The sequence below is a fragment of the Mustela nigripes genome, chromosome 8 (assembly GCF_022355385.1).
Source record: "Mustela nigripes isolate SB6536 chromosome 8, MUSNIG.SB6536, whole genome shotgun sequence".
In the NCBI taxonomy this organism is placed as follows: Eukaryota; Metazoa; Chordata; class Mammalia; order Carnivora; family Mustelidae; genus Mustela; species Mustela nigripes.
Genome location: NC_081564.1, coordinates 18,270,094 through 18,289,452, shown reverse-complemented (window position 1 = coordinate 18,289,452; position 19,359 = coordinate 18,270,094). Strand labels below are relative to the sequence as shown.

General features: G+C 49.2%; 1 protein-coding gene across 6 annotated transcripts in view; it reads right to left on the bottom strand.

The window, feature by feature from the left end:
- The window catches only part of SGSM1 (small G protein signaling modulator 1), an 89,425-nt gene that overhangs the window by 34,281 nt on the left and 35,785 nt on the right, over window positions 1-19,359 (bottom strand). For 5 of the 6 annotated variants that reach the window (XM_059408679.1, XM_059408681.1, XM_059408677.1 and 2 more), the window contains exons 6-14: window positions 16,464-16,531; window positions 16,043-16,188; window positions 15,779-15,910; window positions 11,923-12,047; window positions 8,758-8,825; window positions 7,521-7,684; window positions 6,995-7,127; window positions 2,766-2,930; window positions 353-491 (exon numbers count right to left, since the gene is read on the bottom strand). In XM_059408679.1, the coding sequence (XP_059264662.1) occupies window positions 353-491; window positions 2,766-2,930; window positions 6,995-7,127; window positions 7,521-7,684; window positions 8,758-8,825; window positions 11,923-12,047; window positions 15,779-15,910; window positions 16,043-16,188; window positions 16,464-16,531 (1,140 nt within the window). The remainder of the gene's footprint in view (window positions 1-352; window positions 492-2,765; window positions 2,931-6,994; window positions 7,128-7,520; window positions 7,685-8,757; window positions 8,826-11,922; window positions 12,048-15,778; window positions 15,911-16,042; window positions 16,189-16,463; window positions 16,532-19,359) is intronic. The other variant, XM_059408678.1, reaches the window with a different exon arrangement.

Genomic DNA, 19,359 nt, shown 5'->3' with positions numbered 1-19,359 from the left:
TGGCTCCATCAGCCAGGCCCTTTAATGTGCCCCAAGCAGAGCCCCCAGCTGACCCATGAGAGACACATGGTATGTATGACAAACCATCCTTTGTCCTACTGAGCAATTGAGATTTCAGGACTGTTTGTTACTGCAACATAACCTTGGTTATCCTGACTGAAACATGGAAGGAAGCAAAGACAGCTAGGACTCCACAAGGCTATTCCATAACTTATGTTCCATAACTTATGTTCTTCGACAATTCCATAACTTATGTTCCTCCTCTGAATTCAGTGCTAGGCAAGGAATGGGCATCTACAAATCTTTGGCAAATCCCTCCATAACCTCCACCCACAGATTAAGGCCCTCATACCTCTCATGGTTGCAGCCATTGGATGAGCCGCCATCGACCAAGCCACTCTGTGAGCAGGACGAGCAGGAGGATTTCCGGGGGCTGGGTTGCCATAGGGGTGGTAGGTTGCTCACGGAGACATCCATTAGGTCCTGGGGGACTATGGTGGGCAGGAGGCATGGAGCAAGAGATCCAGTGAGGCCTATGTGGGTCACAGAAACCTCATCCCAAAGCAAGCAGCTCACCTCTAGGCCAGCACGGGGACAGGGAAAGACCCTGAATTTGACAGTCAGAGACAGCAACCCCAATCATTATCTGACCCAGACCTATGAGCCCACCTGATTCAGTGAAAGCTACAACCAAGACCCGGGACCCTCAGCAGACAGGCAGAGCTGAAGATAGCTGAAGAGAGAGGAAGTAGTGGAGTGTGGGGGGAAAGATAGAAAGGGAGACAAGACCCAAGAAAACAGACCCAGTACCAGAACAGGAAGCCAAGCCTCACCATGTTGTCATTCAAGTGTCCTCACAGGAGGCTGACAAGAAGGGAGAGGAGCTTGATGGGGGCTTCTGGGGAAGGATGATGGTCCTGAGTCCCCAGAGACAGACTCTCTGGGAGTGAGAGTCTCTAGTAGAGAGACAGAAGGGAGCCTAACTCAACAGATGAGGCAGGGTTCCCAAGGGCAAGGGACCCAGGGGAGTTCCTGCTGATGAGCCCACCTACACTGTCCATCATCCTGAGCCATATAGCTATTCCATCAATAGGTCTCAAACAGGTGAGTGACCCCCACCCAGAATCATGGGGGGGCTTATTAAAAAGCCATATGCCTGTATCCCACCCCTGACCTACTGAACTTAAACCTCTTGGAGATAGAGCCTTTAAGTCTGTATATCAAAAGACAATTTTAATAACAGCAGCCACGTTCGAGAACCAAGAGGGCATAGCTGATCTCCTAACATGGATATTGGTGTTCCTGATGTTGGGCTCCCAGGATACAGCACTCAGAGTTTCCCTCCCTGCCTTCTCTTCCAGCTCCATGGAAATCACCATGTCTCCACAGCTGCATGGAAAACACAATGGTGACTCACACATTATAATTTCTATCATTAACTTTCTGGCCTCTTGGCAGTTCCAGACAGGTGCAAAGACTATATTTTTTCTAGGACAGGGCTCAGTAGGCAATTTTCCATCAAGGGCCAGAGAGTAAACATTTTATGGTTTGTGAACCCTTTGGCCACAATCACAACCACTCAATTTTGCCGTCATCGTGCAAAACAGCCATTCACAAGATGAAAACACGTGAGCATGGCTAGGTTCCAATAAAACTTTATTTATGGGGGGCACCTGGGTGGCTCAGTGGGTTGGGACTCTGCCTTCAGCTCAGGTCATGATCTCGGGGTCCTGGGATTGAGCCCCACATCGGGGTCTCTGCTCAGTGGGGAGCCTGCTTCCCCCTTTCTTTGCCTGCCTCTATTGTGATCTCTATCTGTCAAATAAATAAATAAAATATTTAAAAAAGAAAAAAACTTTATTTATGGGGGCGTCCGGGTGGCTCAGTCGTTAAGTGTCTTCCTTCGGCTTGGGTCAAGATCCCAGGGTCCTGGGATCGAGCCCTGCATCAGGCTCCCAGCTCAGTGGGAAGCCTGCTTCTCCCTCTCCCACTCCCCCTGCTTGTGTTCCCTCTCTTGCTGTGTCTCTAACGAATATATAAAATATTAAAAAAAAAAACTTTACTTATGGACACTGAAATCTGACTTTCGTATCATTTTTCACAGGTCACAAATATTACGATTCTTTTGATTTTTTTTCAGTCATTAAAAAAAATGTAAAAACCATTCTTAGCTCATGGGTCTCACTGAATGAGGCTGGCTCTGGCCCGTGGGCCCTAGTTTGCCAAGCTCTAACCTAGGAGACTGAGAAGGGTGTCCATCTGTCCCACAGGCCATGCCTTCCAAGGATAATGGGTAATCTTGGTCTCTTCTCTCGGGCTGCAAGGCGGGAGTTGTGGACCCAGGGTCACCTGTTATCTGAGCTCAGGAGCAGACAGGGCCCACCCTACCCACGATAGTGAACAAATATCCTCCCCAAGCTGACTCACTGATGAGCTGACCACGAAAGACCAGTGAGCCCCTGTAAAATGTTCTAGAAAAGCATCCTCAGGTCTCCACCAACCTCAAGGAAGCATGGATCAGTTTCAGCAAGGTGTGGCCCATATGCCTCAGTCCCAGCCCCTCACACTCTGCTGGCATCACCAGTGGACTCCTTCCCTACAGATCCCACAACACTCTTAGCAGCATTCTGCCACGTGGAGGCTGGACAGCATGAGTGCATCTGTTTGGCTCCTGCTTCCCTCACCCTGGGGACCAAGACTCAAATGACAACATGGCAGAGGTGGCCAGCACTCAGCCCCAGGTGTGGGAGGTGCCCCGACATTACTGGGGGGCTGCTGCATCAGGCCCGGCCTGGGGAAGGCGGTGCCCCATCCAGTTCGTGCCCTTGGACCGCCCCTGGCTACCACCAGCACAGATCGGCCGGCAGGAACCACCATCCAGGCGGGTCTCACGGAATTGAAGACAGTGCTGCCCAGGGGGTCAGGAGCAACTTGAAACACAAAACAAAAAATACCAGTGAAATGAAATGTCTGAGGTGGGCAGAACATAGAAACAGCTGAAGAACCCACCCTTCAGGGCTTTACCTCTCCCCTGCTTGGCTCTGCATAGCTTCCATGTACTGTGTTGGCATCAAGGAAGAAAGAATGCTGATGTTTGTCAAATGCCCTACAAAAGCCTGCTTGCTTTCTCATCCTTAGTGACCCCATTGGGGATCCATCTCTTCTCCCATTCTGCGGAAGTGGAAACTGAGGCTCAGAAGGACAACAGTGCTTAACCACCCACAGCCCTAGCAGGTGGTAACTGGCATTAAGAGCCTTTTCTCACTGAGGTCCTGCTTCTCTTTCCACTAATGACAGCTATCACCTACTGAGAGCAAGTATTACTATCCCGTTTTCCAGACTTGGGAACTGAGGCACAGATGTAAGCATCATGCCTAAGACCACCCAGGGAACAAAGAGTGGAGATTGTTTTCCGACCCAGGGCATCAGACCCCAAGACCTATTCACAGTCTTCTGACTGATATCCCCCCTCCCCGCCCCATATTATCCATGCTCTATCTAGACCAGCAGTTCTCAATGGGGGCAATTCTGTCCCCTCAAGGGCTTTTGGCAATGTCTGGAGACATTTATTATTGTTACAACCTGAGAATTTGGTAGATGCTACTGGCATCTATCCAGTGGGTAGAAGCCAGACACAAGACACCCCACCCCCACCAAACACATCACACATCATTATTCAGTCCAGTATGTCAGCCCTGCCCTAGACCATCTCTGTTCAATAGGAATCCACCCTGAGCCACATGCTTAATTTAGAAATTTCCCATAGCCACACAAAAAGGAGGAAAAGAAACAGATGAAGTCAATTTCAGCAATATATTCTGTTTAACCCAGTATATCCCTAATGTGACCATTTTAACTGAGAGTCAGTATAAAATGACTGGTAAGATATTTTGCATTCTTTTCTGGTTTTTCTCCAAAGTCTTCAGAATGTGAATGTCTTTTGCACTTAGGGTACATCTCCATTCGAATTCGCTGCATTTCAAGTGCTTGGGAGCTGCATGAGGCTCACGCCTACCACACCAGATGGTACAGACAGTCCCAGCAACATGGGAGTCTGGAAATGCCCTCCTCTGACTCTGAATCTGACTCCACGTTTCAAAACTGGTCTCTGCCTCCTCTGTGCCCAAGGACCAGGTGTTGGAGATGGAGGCATGAAGATACTGAGAGGGGGTTTAGAACCATTTATGGCCACATCATCCCTCCCACAGGCCCAAACTCCTCTCTTATTCCTTACTGCAGGTATCCACAAACTTTTTCTATAAAGGGCCAGATAGATAGTAAATATTTTTGGCTTTGTGGGCCATACGGTCTCTGTCACAACAATCCCACTCCATTGCTGGGGTGTGAAAGCAGCCATACACAATATGGCTAGGAGTGGGCGTGGCTGTGTTCCAATAAAACTTTATTTACAAAAACAGGCAGTGGGCCAAATTTGGACCACAGGAGGAAGTCTGCCCATTTCTGACTTGGGCACTTCTTCAGGAAGGACTTTCTTGCTCTCAAAGATGAAAACCACACATGATTATTTGTGTTAGCTCTGTTGAGGCTCAGGCCCCTGGAGAAAATCAACCAAGGATGGAGCGCCATTACCATGTGGGCTGAATCAGAACTTGGGGAGGAAATGGGTGAGACCACAATCTGTCAAAACAATCTGCAAGCTCTGGAGCCAGGCACCTAGGCTTAAATTCCAACCATGCCAAGGATTAACTATGCCTCTCTGAACCAGTTTCTCAACCTTTCTGTGCCTCCGTTTCCTCTTCTGAAAAACAGAGGTTGTTGAGGACACTGGTACCTGCCTAGGAAGACTGTGATGAGGATTATATTAGTTACAACATTGGAGGGACAAAGGCAGGCTTGGCACACGGTACCTAGTATTACCGACGGAGCATCTGTCAAGCATTTCAAGTTAGGTGTCTGACACTAACTCCTCAGAATAGGATCCTGTATGGGAACAGAATGCGGCTGTCCTCCCCATTCTATAGACAAGGAAATGAGGCCCGCAGAGGGCAAGTCACTTGGCCACACTGAAGGAGCACAGGTGAGTGCAGGGATGTATGCTTTTCTCAACAGAGGGTGATTCTGCTCCCAGTGGGAACCCAGCAGCACCTGGAGACATTTCTAGTTGTCCCCACTTAGTGGTGGGGTGTGGGAAGATGGCGGTTAGTCAGGGGCCAGGGGGATAACAGGGATGCTGCCTGATATCCTATAAGGCCCATAGTGTCCCTTCCCAACAACCACCAAGAATTATTCCATCTAAAATATCAGTGGTGCTACCGCTGAGAAGCTTTGTTCTAGTTAAAATGAGTCCACTGGGGTTTCCCCAGGGGCAGACAAGAATTCAAGTCCCAGGAGCGTATCTGGGAGATGTTTCCAAGAAACACGGGTAGGAGAAAGGTGAAGCGACACGAGAAGGTTCTGCCAAGGGTTACCACGTGGGTCACCACCATGGGCAACTGGTGCTTGATCTCCCAGCGGAGGGGAGAGGGGTCTCTGGGAGAGCTGTAGAACACACAGGCCAGGGCTTTCTTTCTGGGGGATGGGGCGTGAGGGAGCCAGGGCATTGAGACACTGACTCCTGCCCATCCTTGGCTGAGGGCTGCTCCAGTGATGCTCTGACTCCCTGACACTTCCTACCCTCCCTGCCCCCACCATGGGCAGAAGGCACTCTAGGATGGGGGCTGGCTGCAGAGTGGCAGGCACAGAGGGGTGTGGGTAGGCACAGCCAGTGTCTCTTCTGCTGACACATGCAGAACCACAACACACTAACATGGACAGCCCCCAAGGAAGAAAGACACCCAGCACCCAGCCTGGCTCCCAGCAGGTGCCTACACATTGTTTGTTGGATGAGCCCCTGTGCAGAGAGTTTCCTGGGAAGGCAGGCCCAAGGCATCAGGCTCCTCTGATCAATCAGCTCTCTGGTGGGGCAGTAAGACTCATGGTCCTCCCAACAGGCTGAGAGGGTTCCAGACCCTGTTCCTGGGTAGGAAGAGATGTAGTGATGAATACTTCAGGATACTCTTGGGCTCTTGGTGATACAGAAACATGAGGCCTGAAATGATTAGCCTACCCTTGCCAGGAGGACATCTGCTTTCCAGAGAGCCTCTCATGGCCCAGCTGCAGTTAGTAATGCAAGGGGAGGCTCAGAGCCATTATCCCTCAGACGGAACAACAGGGCCACCAAAGGTTAAATAAAATGAGGTGGACAAAAGGAACCTACAGCTTAATATCGAGTTATTGAACAGACATTCATAGGATGCTTCATAAATGCCAGGCCTCTTTTGAAGAACTTCTCAACTATTAGCTCATGTAACCCTCATGATAACCCTGTGGTGATGATGACCTTGACAGTAGGAGTCTGTGTGAACCAAGCATTGGCACCAGGCGAGCCGCCATGCAATGCACTGGACATACATTAGTGTCCCAGGTGCCAGTTTCCCCGTGCTTTGCTTCCCCTCTGCTGTTTTCACTGCCATTTCTTGAGGGCCTACTGTGTGTGGGACTTTATTCTACAGACTTTACATTGATCACCTCTTTATCTCATTGAATCCTGACAATGTATCAAAGTAAAAGAACAACCCTGTAATAGCGGCTATAATGTACGTGGTCTGTGCCAAGAGTCTTACCTCATGTAATCCCCACAAGGGCCCTATGTCCCAGGTGCTGTGAACATCCCCATTTTGCAGATGGGGAAACCAAGACACAGGGGGTGAAGAAACTTGCCCCAGTTCAACCAGGATTCCAGAGCCCATGGCCACTACCCCAGGCCACCTCCTGAGCAGGTGCATCTTTATTATTAAGCTAAGTCGCCTGTGGTTCTCATTTGGGGAGAAACTGGGATACTAACTCCCTGGTTTCAGGTCCCCCCCCACCCCCGACCCCTGCTGACTCCAGAGTCCAGACCAGTCCAGACTGGTCTTCTAATCCCAAACACCTGGAATCCTTCACATGGTCAGCTAACTGTGGATCCAGGGAGACCATAGACGGGTCAGCTTACCAAATTCAGACTGCATGCCAGGGTAGATGATCCTGAACACGTAATCTGTGGCCTCGTCATCTTCCTTGTCTGAAGACGTGGACTCGGCAGAACCCTGAGGGCTTCGCTTGCGCAGCTTGGGAAATACTTTGCCCTGAAAGAATGTGTCCCATTGCACAGTCCTTGGGATACGCCTGTCCCCACAATCTGTACAGCCTGAGGGTTTCAGTGGGATATGTGCCCACAAAGCCATGTAAGGATCCACGGGCAAAAATGACCACTGCCCCAGGCACCTGGGTGGCTCAGTCAGTTAAGCATCCGACTCTTGATTTCGGCTCAGGTCATGATCTCAGAGCTGTGAGACTGAGCCCCAATTTTCAGGCTCCACGCTGGGCATGAACCTGCTTGTTTCATGCTCACCCACCCCTTTCCCACCCTGCTTGTGCACGAGCTCATGCTCCTCTCTCCCTCTCTCTCTCAAAAAGATGATCACTCCCCACAGCTGACCCCCCACTCCAGCCTCCCTGGGGCCTCTGCGATCACTCACCTTTCCCCGCTGAGACCAGAGTGGAGGGTCCAGCTGCCCATGAGGGAGCAGCCCGTTTTCCAGGCACGAGAGGAACTGCAGGAGGTGTCCTCCCTTGGGGAAGCGGAAGGGCGGCCTCTGGATCCCGTCCTGGCTGACCAGCACCACTGTCCCGCCGCTGTCCACTGCCACCATGACCCAGGCAGAGGAGATCCAATGGGAAGTCACTATGAGGCATGGGGATGGGGCACTCCCGGCACACACATCCCCCTAGGCATGCCAACCCAGTCCCAGGGACCTGCTCCAAGGCTCTGGGAAAGGCCTGGGCAGAAGGTCGGGAGCAGTTTTTAACCTCCACTGGGCTTCTTAAATCCCACCTGCTAGGGTCACTGACTGGGTGGTATAGGACATGGTCCAGAACAGTATGGCTGGCCTCTGTGAAGTCATCCACTGAAGGGAAATGGGGCCCCCAAACATCCGATGCTCCTCAAGCACCCTCTATGAATCAACCTGACCTATTTTTGTATGGGGCCTTTCAGATCTTTCCCTTCTCAAGGCAGTATTTCACTTGCTAGCACAATTAGCAATGTATGTATGTAAGCACAGCACATTAAAGGCAGTGTCTTCTGAGTATTTTGACTACTCAAAATAGACCTGTGAGGCCTATCTATTATGGTCTATTTTACAAATGATGGAACCAAGGCTCAGAGAGGCTATGTAACTTGCCCAGGGCTGCACAGCAGGGCCTGGATCTGAACCTAGGTCTGTCTGACTCAATAAGCTTAATGTTTCTTATCTTGGCGGGACACAGATCCCTAGCTTCCTACAGCAGGATGGCCTGCTTTTTCTGAATGTACCTTCTCTGAACTTTAAAGGAGAACTCTAGTGATTAATCCTGGATCTTCAGAGCTCCGGCTTTGGAATGACAAAGACCTGATTTCAAGTCCAAACTCTGGAGCTTCCAGGCTGTGTGACTTTGTGCTAAGCTGTGTAGAGCCCTGCTTGGCACATCACAAGAGCTCAGTAGGTGTTAGCCACTAACACCATGTGTTGGATGCTGAGCCCTTATCATTCATCATAGGATGTTCACAACAAGGCCAAGAGAAGGTGCTGCTGTGCTTCCATTTCATAGATGGGGAAACTGAGGCTCAGTGAGGAGAATTCACTTGTTTGAGGCTACACCAGTAATAAGGATGTGGGGCCAGGCAGGGGAGGCAGGAGGAACACCCCGGCCTCGTGCTCCCCCCACGGTCCCTACCTTGCTGGTGGCAGTGCAGATACACAATCTCCTCTAGGCGGATGGTCATGGCATAGTCCCAGTAGACGCTAGAAGAGGAGGGATGGTTAGGTCCACAGGGTGCCTACTCACCCCGTCGTGGCAAAGGGACCAGAAGGCCAGAAGACCACACTCATGGGCTTCTGCACCCTTCTCACTGGTAGGTCACTAGACCCACCAGTCCCCAACATCTGTTTGTCAGACTTCAAATCCCACTTCCACCAACTATATTGAATCAGTCCCTTCTCCTCTCTGGGCCTCAATTTCCCTAGCTGCAACATGAGGAAGTTGGAAGAGAAGCTCTCTAAGGGACCTTCCTGCTCTGGTCTGCACCACAGTCAACCTTCCCAGGGCCCATGGGGCGAACATTCTCAGAGGGCAGCCAAGCATACAGGGGTTTTCAGAGTAGCAGCCTCTATGGAGCCGCTTGCATGTGAGTCTTAGCCAGGAGGTCCTTCCCCAGACTCCTGCATCATGCCCATCTCCTAGGGTTGCAATGGTTTGTTTTCTCCTGTCTCCCCGAAAGGTGCTGAACTGGGCAGTGACTGGGTTTTGCTCACTTCTGCAAGATTCTCAGAGAATAATATTCAGAGCTAATGGCTGCCCTAGGGCACCCAGTAAACAGAGCAACTCTTCAACTACCACCGAACATCAGCAAGGAGGAGCTGTGGCCACAGTCCCTTTGGAGCTGTGTAACTTGACACAAACAGGCTCCAGGTTCCAGCCTTCCAGCTAAGGGCTCTACCTGCATTTTCTCACTGACTCTTTCCTGTATGCCTCTTCCAAGCTTCCATTACCGCATCCCCATTTTACAGCAGATGAACAAACTGAGGCTTGGGAAGGGGAAGCTGACTGTCCAAGATCACTCAACTGGGAACGAGCAAGAATTGAGCTTCTGTTATCATTTTACTTGTTTTAACAGCTTCCTAAAGTAGAACTGCTGGGTCACGTAGTAAGGGTAGGTCCTAAGAAACTCCCAAACTGGTCTGTGAAGCAGCTGTGAGGGGAATTCCAGCTGCTTCTCTACATGGCAAGGCTGAGATCTGAGCCAAGTGCCCACTGACTCCAGAGTTCAAATAGCCACCCAAATATCACCCAAATATCACTCTTGGGTGATATTTCCTTGTATATACTAGGAAAGCCAGCTGGGGATCTCTGACCCCCATTGTATAAGAGAGGGTACTGGGAGGGGGGACAAGAGAAGAGGTCCTGAAGCTCCTCAGATGAGGACCACTCCACCTTCTTTCATCATTTCTTGGTCCCCAAAGAGACACCGGAACCCCTGGGTGCTCCCATTTCCTACACGCTAACCCCGATGTTTCTGCCCACTGGCTTTTTCTCCTTCACTGAGCTCCAGGTTCCAGGCAGGAGTAACAAGGATTGATGGGGGGTTTCAGAGCCCAGGCAGGGGAAGTCTCCAGCCCCATCATGACCTTGAAAGTGCAGACTCCATTGGAACCAAATATCGATGTGTCTATGATGTGCCTGTTCACAGAGGAAAAGGTGAGGCAGAAAGATGGAAACCGCAGTGATCTGAGCTGGAGGGGGGTGGGGGTTGCTTGGCAATCCTTTGGTTCAGTGTTTCTTTGAAACAGCATTAAAAGTTGTCTGCCCATACTACCCTGGGCTTAAGTCCAACCAACGAGCAGGGCCCTCGGGCTGTGATGTTTGACAGAAGAGACTTCAGTGTATGGGGAGCCCTTGTAAACCCTTTGGGAACCCTCTGAGAGTTCAGGGAGATCACTTACCCAGCCCCCTCATTTGATAGAAGCGGGGAAACTGAGGTCCAGAAATAAAGACATACCTCAAGTCACCCAGGGGGATGAGGATTGAACAAACACGTGGTTTTGCAAAGTACATTTATGCATTTACCCACATAAATGTGTTCCCTCCAGTATAATGTAAATGCAAGATAAACTCTGAAAAGGTAAAGGTTTTCCTCTCCTTTTCTTCATCTGCTCTCTCTCATTTAGCCCAGGGCCTAGCATATCACAGGTGCTCTGTCAATATCTGATGAATGAATCCAGGTCCCCTGACTTTCCTGCTTCATTTCACAGAGATTATGTGGGCACTGATGAGTGGCAGGTGCTGGAGAGAAGACATGAGCATGAAAGAATCCTTGCCTTCATGGAAATGAAGTCTAGAATGTAACAGCTGGTATATGGGTGGGCACAGATTTATTACGTGAGCACGATTTTATAAATGCTATGAAGGAGATTCAGGGCTCCATGTAATCCAAATTCAGCTGGCAAGTCAAGGAAGGCCCAGGGTTTAAGGTGAATAGGCTGAAACAAGGTCCTGGGCCAGGGGCATCTCATCGGCCCTGCACTGTTCCTTGGGGAGGGTTTCAGAACCCTGGAATCTGGCTGGAGCTGTTATGTCGCCCAGCCCAAAACAGACTGTACCTCCCACTGACTGTCTCTGAAGACAGACGGCCACCTCGGCACAGGAAGTGGCCAGCTTAGAGAACAGCATCAATCACACCAAGGCCTGGGGTTCCTCACACAGAAGCCTAACACAAAACAGAACGCAATAATGGTGTTCTGTTTATGTTCTATGAAAAAAGAGCCCTTATTTTATATATGTAGCGGCCAGGACTCCTTGAGCTGAAATAATCAGGCCGGACACACTCTGCACAGTGCCTTTCTTCTGTCTGTGTTCCTTCTAGGGCCCTTCCTTATTGTGCTGGGACAGGGGATTGCAGCAGGGAATCCCTGGTTTCTGAGTTTCTTCAGAGCATGACCCCAAAGCCTTTGCTGAGCCTTATAGATCCCAGGGTATCACAGGGAGATGCAGCCCCAGACCAGATACCCACTAACCATGGCCTCTCACTTTCCTTCTTGACCGAGTGATGGGAAGGGAGGCAGCAGATGGGGGAATATTTGCCATTGGCAGGCTTCCAAGATCTCTGTTAAGATTTCTCCCACTGGGTGGTGCTTTGACCAGGGTTTGCCTAACTCCCATGCCCTAACATTCTTCTTGCTGGTTTCTAGAGCCTCCCAATGAGCTACCTATAAGGCCACCACTGTAGGCAGGCTGGGCCAAGTGGCTGCAACCACCAGACTGAGCAGCGGGCAGGGGAAGGGCATGACGGACAGAGCACAAACTTCCCTGTGTGAAGGGTAGGAGAGGGACCCGGCACCTTACCTCTTTTCATAGTCCAGGTCCCCCATCGACCCATTCATTAGCTGGTTCGGTGTCCACTTCAAGGTCATGACATCAGCTGTCTGGTGCAGGGACAGGTACCCTGGCACAGCCTCCATATCATCCTTCTGCAGAGAGAGGGCACAGGCTTGGTCAAAGTGTCACAGTGATCGTGGGTCCTGGCCCATCTGCTTTAGGATGCATAACTAGAACCAAGAGGCTACATCATGCCCTCCAAGACCATGGCCATTTGGAAGATCCTGAACCTCCTTCCAGGTGGCCATGCCAAGAAAAGTTTGTAACCAACCCCTCAGGATGGGTTCTGTAGATCCAGCTAGGAAAACTGTCTGCCCCCCCGCCTCGACTTTCATACTCACACCTTCTCCCCTCAACCAAGGTCCAGGAGCTCTGCTGCAAGGGCAGGGCTGGTGGCTCTCTACAATTAGGAAGCAGCTCTACCCCTCTTCACCACCATCCTCTTCTTAACAGAAGACATTTATCTGGCATCATTTTGGCCAGTCTTAAGGGGAAAAAAGAGGGCAGCTGAGCTCTATGTCCCATCCGCAGACATTTTCCAGAATCCCCAAATACCCACACTGTACTTCCTGCCCCAGCAGCCTAATCCTCTGTCTTCCCAGTTAGCCTTCAGAGCTTCTCACCTGCTCCCTCTGCTTTACCCCAAGTGGGGTGTGAGGGAGGGGACCATCTCCAAGCCTCAAACATAGTGAAGGTGATCCATTTAACCACACAAGCCTGCAGCCCCGTGATGGAGCACAATTTCACATAGTAATGCACCTGAAATGGGGATGCACCTGATAGAGTGGCATCTCACAATCATGGTCACGGCCTGATCTCATGCAAATTCGGGCCTAGCTGTTCAGATGCTGTTACTTTAATTCAGGTTTTTTTTTTTTTTTAAGATTTTATTTATTTATTTATTTGACAAAGACAGAGAGGGAGAGTGAGTGAGCACAAGCAGGAGCAGCTACAGAAGGAGAGGGAGAAGCAGGCTTCCCGCTGAGCAGGAAGCCTGACACGGGGCTCTATTCCAGGACCCTGGGATCATGACCTGAGCAGAAGGCAGATGCCTCACTGACGGAGCCACTTGGGCACCCCTCCATTCAATTCTGAGCGTGATTGTTACTTCATGTGTGGAGTACAGTGTTATTTTAAATGTCTTTATAAAGATTAGACTGATTCATCTTTGAATCAAAAAGTGATTGTGCAGAAAGACGGGCAACAGAGCAAAAGGGCACTGATGTGATATTGGCCAAGCAGACACACTAGTCATGGCTGCACAGATGCCCACAGTTCCAGATTCTCTCGTAAAGCAACAACCAAGTGCACATATTTGCAAACCTCTGACACTCTCGATCAGAAGTCTGCAAACTTCCTACAAAGGCTCAGATAGGGGAAAACTGGGGGCTCTGGGAGCCATATAGGCTCTGTGGTAACCAGTCCACTCTCCCTTATAGCCTGAGAGCAGCCCTACACAATACGTCATGGGCATGGCTGGGTTACAATAAAGCTTTATTGGCAAAAACAGGCAGAGCACTGCACTTAGCCCATGGCTATATAGTTTGTTGACCCCTTCTTTTGATGGAACAGAAGACAATATTTGGTGGAAAAATATAGACAGCAATGTCTCTCAGTCAAAAAGTGACATGAAGATTAAGGGGCGCCTGGGTGGCTCAGTGGGTTAAGCCTCTGCCTTTGGCTCAGGTTATGATCCTAGGATCCTGGGATCGAGCTTCGCATTGGGCTCTCTGCTCAGTGGGGAGCCTGCTCTCCCTCTGCCTGCTGCTCCATCTGCTTGTGCTCTCTCTCTGTCACTATTTCTGCCCCTCTCTCTGTCAAATAAATAAATCTTTTAAAAAAATTATGTTTCCTTGTGTGTAGTTACAAGTATAATGTATGACTTAAAAAAAAATATGTCCAAATAAGTCTCAAAGAGCTCTTTCAAAAAGTGTAAAATGAAATTTCCAAGTAGTGAGAAAACATTTTATAGAACTTAATAGCACTTTCCTTCCTGATGGTTGTGTTTAAAAAATGGGATGTCTTAAGTTCACAGCTTCTTAGATCTGAGGAGATAGGATCTTGTACCCACTGGGATGTTGATACTAAGGCTCAGAGGAGAAGTGACTTGCTCAGGGTCACCTGGTGGTCACAACTGTGACCTCAGAGCTGGAGTAGCCAACAGCTCTCCCTCCTCTTCCTCCGAACTGAGTCCAAACACCACACTGATTCAAAGGGGATATCTATTGCTTGAGGGCAGGGGCCTCATGCGTCTTGCTCACCTCCCATCTCTGGGACCTGGACCAGTCCTGGGCATAGAAGGTGAATGATAAATGACAGCCTGAACTCTCATAGCAGACAGCCTGAATTCAAAGCAACTTTATCCCTTCCTCCCCACTGTGCACACCTCAGTGTTCTCACCTTCGATAAGACTCCTTGCCTCAAATGGTTGTTGTGAGCTTTAAATGAGTCAGTACAGTTAAAAGAACTTAGCATGGTGTCTGACATATGGGAAGTGCTCCATAAGTATTAACCATGAAGATATTTATCTTGATATCCTAAGCATCTAATTCATAGTAGGTTTAGGATAAATATCTTCTGAATGAATGAGTGATAACAAGAGAGAATGGATGGATAGGCAGCTGGGTGGACAGGGGGGTGGAGAGATGGACTGGAAGATAAAAGGACCAAGAGTTGGATAGATGGATGGATGAATGGGTGGATGCACATAAAGATGGGTAGGTGGATGGATGGAGAGACATGTAAAGACTGGTAAATGGATAGAGGGATGAATGGATGGATAGATGGATAGATGGATGACTGAATGGATGGATACAAGGATGGATGGATACAAGGATGGATGGACGGATGGATGGACGGATGGATGGATATAAAGATGGATGGATGAAGAGATAGATGCAAAGATGGGTTGATGGATGGATATAAAGATGGGTAAATAGCTATGTGGATGGATGGATAGACAGAAGGAAATGTTGTCATATGGTTGAATGGATAGAGAATTGGGAGTACTGTTAGACGAATGAAGAGACAGTGAATGCATAGATGAATTACTGAATGGATAGATGTAAAGATGGATGGATGGATGGATGAACAGTTGACGGATGGATATACGAATGGGTGGATATAAGGATGGATGGACAGATAGCTGTAAAGATGGGTTGACAGATGGCTGTAAAGACGGGTAGATAGGGGCACCTGGGTGGCTCAGTGGGTTATAGCCTCTGCCTGCAGCTCCAGTCATGATCCCAGGGTCCTGGGATTGAGCCCCGTGTCAGGCTTCCTGCTTCTCCCTCTCCTTCTGTAGCTGCTTCCCTTCCTCTCTTTCTGCCTGTGTCTCTGCCTACTTGCGATCTTTCTCTCTGTGTGTCAAATAAATAAATAAATAATCTTAAAAAAAAAAAAGAGGGGTAGATGGATGGATATAAAGATGGATGGATGGATGCGTGGATGGATGGATAGAAGGAAATGTCATATGGATGAATGGACAGAGAGATGGACTACTAGTAGATGAATGAAGAGACAGGTATGTGGGTAGATGGATGGATGAATGACTGAATGGATGGATATAAAGATGGAAGAATGAACAGTTGGATGAATGGATGCATGAATGGATGGATGCATGGATGGATGGATAGAAGAAAATGTTGTCACAGGGATGAATGGATGGAGAAATGGAGTACTGGCAGATGAATGAAAACACAGGTGTGTGGGTAGGTATATGAATGAATGGATGAGCAACCTGGAGCCAGAGGGAACTTCTGCTCTGTAACTTAAAGATGGACACCCCCAACCCCAGAAGACCCGGGCCCAACATCTCTCTCACCGGCTGAACCAGAACGTTGTTCTTGCCATAGAGCAGTGTGGCCCTGGAGTTCTGATGCAGGGACTCCACATAGTCACGGGCAGAAAGGGATGGTCGGTCGTCCATGCTGCCACTCGAATGCCTTTTCTGGATCTGGCAGTGTGAGAGGAGATGGAGGGTGACGCCTAGGGTAACCCTCAGAGTCCCACTCGTTCCCCACCTCCCCACCTAGTCTGGAACCCAGCCCAACTGCTTCCCAGGGCTCCACAGCCCACCCTTACTCACACAGAGGGCTGGCCGCTTGGTGGGTGAGTCCTGCCGCAGGTGCGAGCTGTGGATGCGGTGTCTCTGCACGAGCTCGTCTGCCGAGGGGTCAGTCCAGAAGTGATCTGCAGTCTTCATCTTGGTGTACTCTAGGGCACAGGGCCCCACTGCGGAGCATATGGGGGCTGGGACTCTAGAGTCCCGGACGGTCCACCTTCCCCCGCCATGGGCCACCAATTTTATCACTTCTCCCCTCCAGCCAGTGAGTACCTCCAGGGTCTTCCTAAGGAGAGGCCAGTACTAACTAGACCCTGGGAGCCAGAGCCAGGGAACAGGTACGTTTTGGTGGAGGAGGCTGGAGGGCAATGAGAGAGGCCCTTTGAATACAATAGTGAGCAGAACCCAGAGACCCAGATGAAATTCAGAGCACTGGACCACTTACCCAACAAAGATGCAAGGATGGGGCCATCCACGGGGTCCATCAGGAGGGCCTCCTTCTCGTAGTACTTACTAGCAAGAGAAAAGGACAGGCAGGTTTGGATGGCGACCAACAGAGAGTGCACAATCAACTCTGACCTACTGGTTAAAAGTGGACTGTGTTGGGTCTCCCTCTGGTCACCTCTCTGAGCCTCAGATACCCCATCTGTAAAATGGGTGTAATAAAAATAGATGTCAGAGGGCTGTTGGAAAGCCTTTTGAGAGAGACAACAGATGTGAGGCACTTAGCACTGTGCTTTGCATGGAATGGCTGGAATGAGAGTAACAGGAGTAACGATTACAAAGTGGTTCCTGCGGGGGCCTTGGGTGACTCGGTCGTTAAGCATCTGCCTTAAACTCAGGTCAGGATCGCACGGTCCTGGGTCCGAGCCCCACATCACGCTCCCTATGCAGCAGGAAGCCTACTTCTCTGTCTCCTACTCCCCCTGCTTGTGTTCCCTCTCTCTCTGTCAAATAAATAAATAAAATCTTTTAAAAAAATAAAAAACAAACAAACAACAACAACAACAAAAACCAAAGTGGCTCCTGGCTGGTTCTATCGACTTCTGCCGCATCTTCCATTTCAGACGGCAAATCGCTTAGGGGCTTGGATGTTGTCTGCCCTTCTAATGAGGCAGCAAGATGCCTTTTAGCTGTTGTGTGCACTGAAAAGCTGTATTAACAGGACTTCCTGCCCAGAAAGCCCACGTAGGTGATGGCCGCCTGATGTGCTCATGAGCGCCTGATGTGCTCATGAGCGCCTGCTGACTCCTGGCTCTTCCCAATAACTTGTGATATAGGCAATACAATGTTCCTGCTGTTTTGCTTTTCATTTCTTTGTTTGAGTTGTTGTGGAGTGGCTTCTAATTCTTTGCTAACTCATACCATCTAGAAATAGAATTCTAGAGTTGATAAAAACCTTGTTCTACCCTCCTGAGAGGTCTCAGGCTCAGGGAGGGAAAGTGACCTGTTGGAGGCCACACAGCAGGTGGCTGTAGGCTACACCCAGCCTACAGCAGGAGGTGAAGACCACAGGATCGGGAGGGAGGCAGGAGACACACCCAGGGGGTTCCAGGCTCAGCCATTTCTGCCCTTGCTGTGGCGGAAGTCACTTACCCACCTGGGCAGGTGACTGACTACCTTCTCTGAGCTTCAGTGTCCTTAGCTGCAAAATGGGAAGAACGACGAAACTCACCTAGCCAGTTGTTGGGAGGATTAAATTAGGCCTGCTTGTACAGCAACAGCACAGACCCTGTCTCCAGGAAGTTCTCATGAAATGGCAGCAACATCATGGTTATTTTATCCCAGAGGAATCTTCTGTCCACCAGAATATTGGCTGAAGCAGAATTGACCTGCCCTGTACACGCTCAGCAGCAAGCTTATACATTTTGGCTGAAGATAAGGTGTCAAGACACTTTCCACTCTGCCGCTCAGTTTACATTCCAAAATTCAGCACAGTTACCTGATCATGAACCTTGGGAATACTGCCTTGAAAAATAGCAGGTAGGACTGGGAGCAAGATGTGACCATCAAGGGTGGCCCAAGGGAGATCCTCTGCAGTGACAGGTTTCATTGGAACAGTTCTGTTCCTGACTGTGGTGTCAGCTATACAAGCCTATGCATGTATTAAAATTCCATAGAACAATACAGGGGAAAAAAATGAGTGTATGTAAAAACTAGCAAAATCCAAATAAAGTTAGTTGTTCGGTTAACAGTATTTTACCAATGGCAATCCCCTATTTTTGTCCTTATACTATGTTATGGAGGATGTTATCACCTAGGGTAGAAGAGACTCTAATGTTTCAGCTTCTATGTGAATCTGAAAAAATAAGTTTAATGAAGAAAGAGGTTGGCATTATTGCTGAAATAAATCACTAATTCCTTTTGACTGACTTATTGAGAAATCACAAGGTCATATGCCAAAGGCAATACTTACAGAGGCCCTGGGAATTTAGCAGAATTTAGGTTCTAAACCCATGTCTCTACACAGGGCAGAGATGTGTCACAAGAAGATGAAGAGATTAATTGGACTCCAAGGCCTGGATTTCTTCCAGTTCCTCTCCTGCCTTTGCACTAGCTGTTCCCTCTGCTGGGATCACTCTTTCCCCACACCCCCTTTATCTGATTGGCTAAAGCCTACATGTCCTTCAAACAGAAGCTTAACTGCCATGTCTTCCAGGACACTTTCCCAAGCCACCCAGTGGAGATAAAACACCACCCACCTGACTTGGAATACTCATCATATCTTATCCCAATTAGCACTTACCTGTTTTCCCTGCTACAATACGAGGTTCATGAGAAGAAGCACTTCGCTCTACACTTTCATGCACATTTTCCTAGCAAACAGGCTAAGAATAAAAGATGATCATAATACCTACTGCATGTGAAGATGTGGTTAAATAAGCACTTTCATACACCAAGAGATACAGAGATTCTCAGATACTTCCCTCATATTCTCCTTCCCTCCTTCTCTCCACCCCCTCTCTCTGGCTGGAAGGGAGTATTGGCCATGAAGAGTCTCCTCATTCATCTGGCTGCCCCATGCCCTTAGCATAACATTCAAGCTTTGAACATGACAGTTGAGATGAATGCATCCCCAGCATCTAGGTTAGTGCCTGGCACATGGTAGGCAGCCATTAAGTATTTACTGGATAAATGAATGGATGGATGGATGGGTAAATGCTTGCCAAGAGGGCCCATGCTCTAAAATCTTTACACCAGTTTGATCTGAGCTAGAAAAGAAAATGTAAAAAGGTATTATTTCTAAAATGATATGTACTTACTAACTCTCCTTCTTTCCCCTTCTCCAGAATGGCAGCAATCCCTGTCCCATTTACCAAATGAGAGCAGAGACCTAGGAG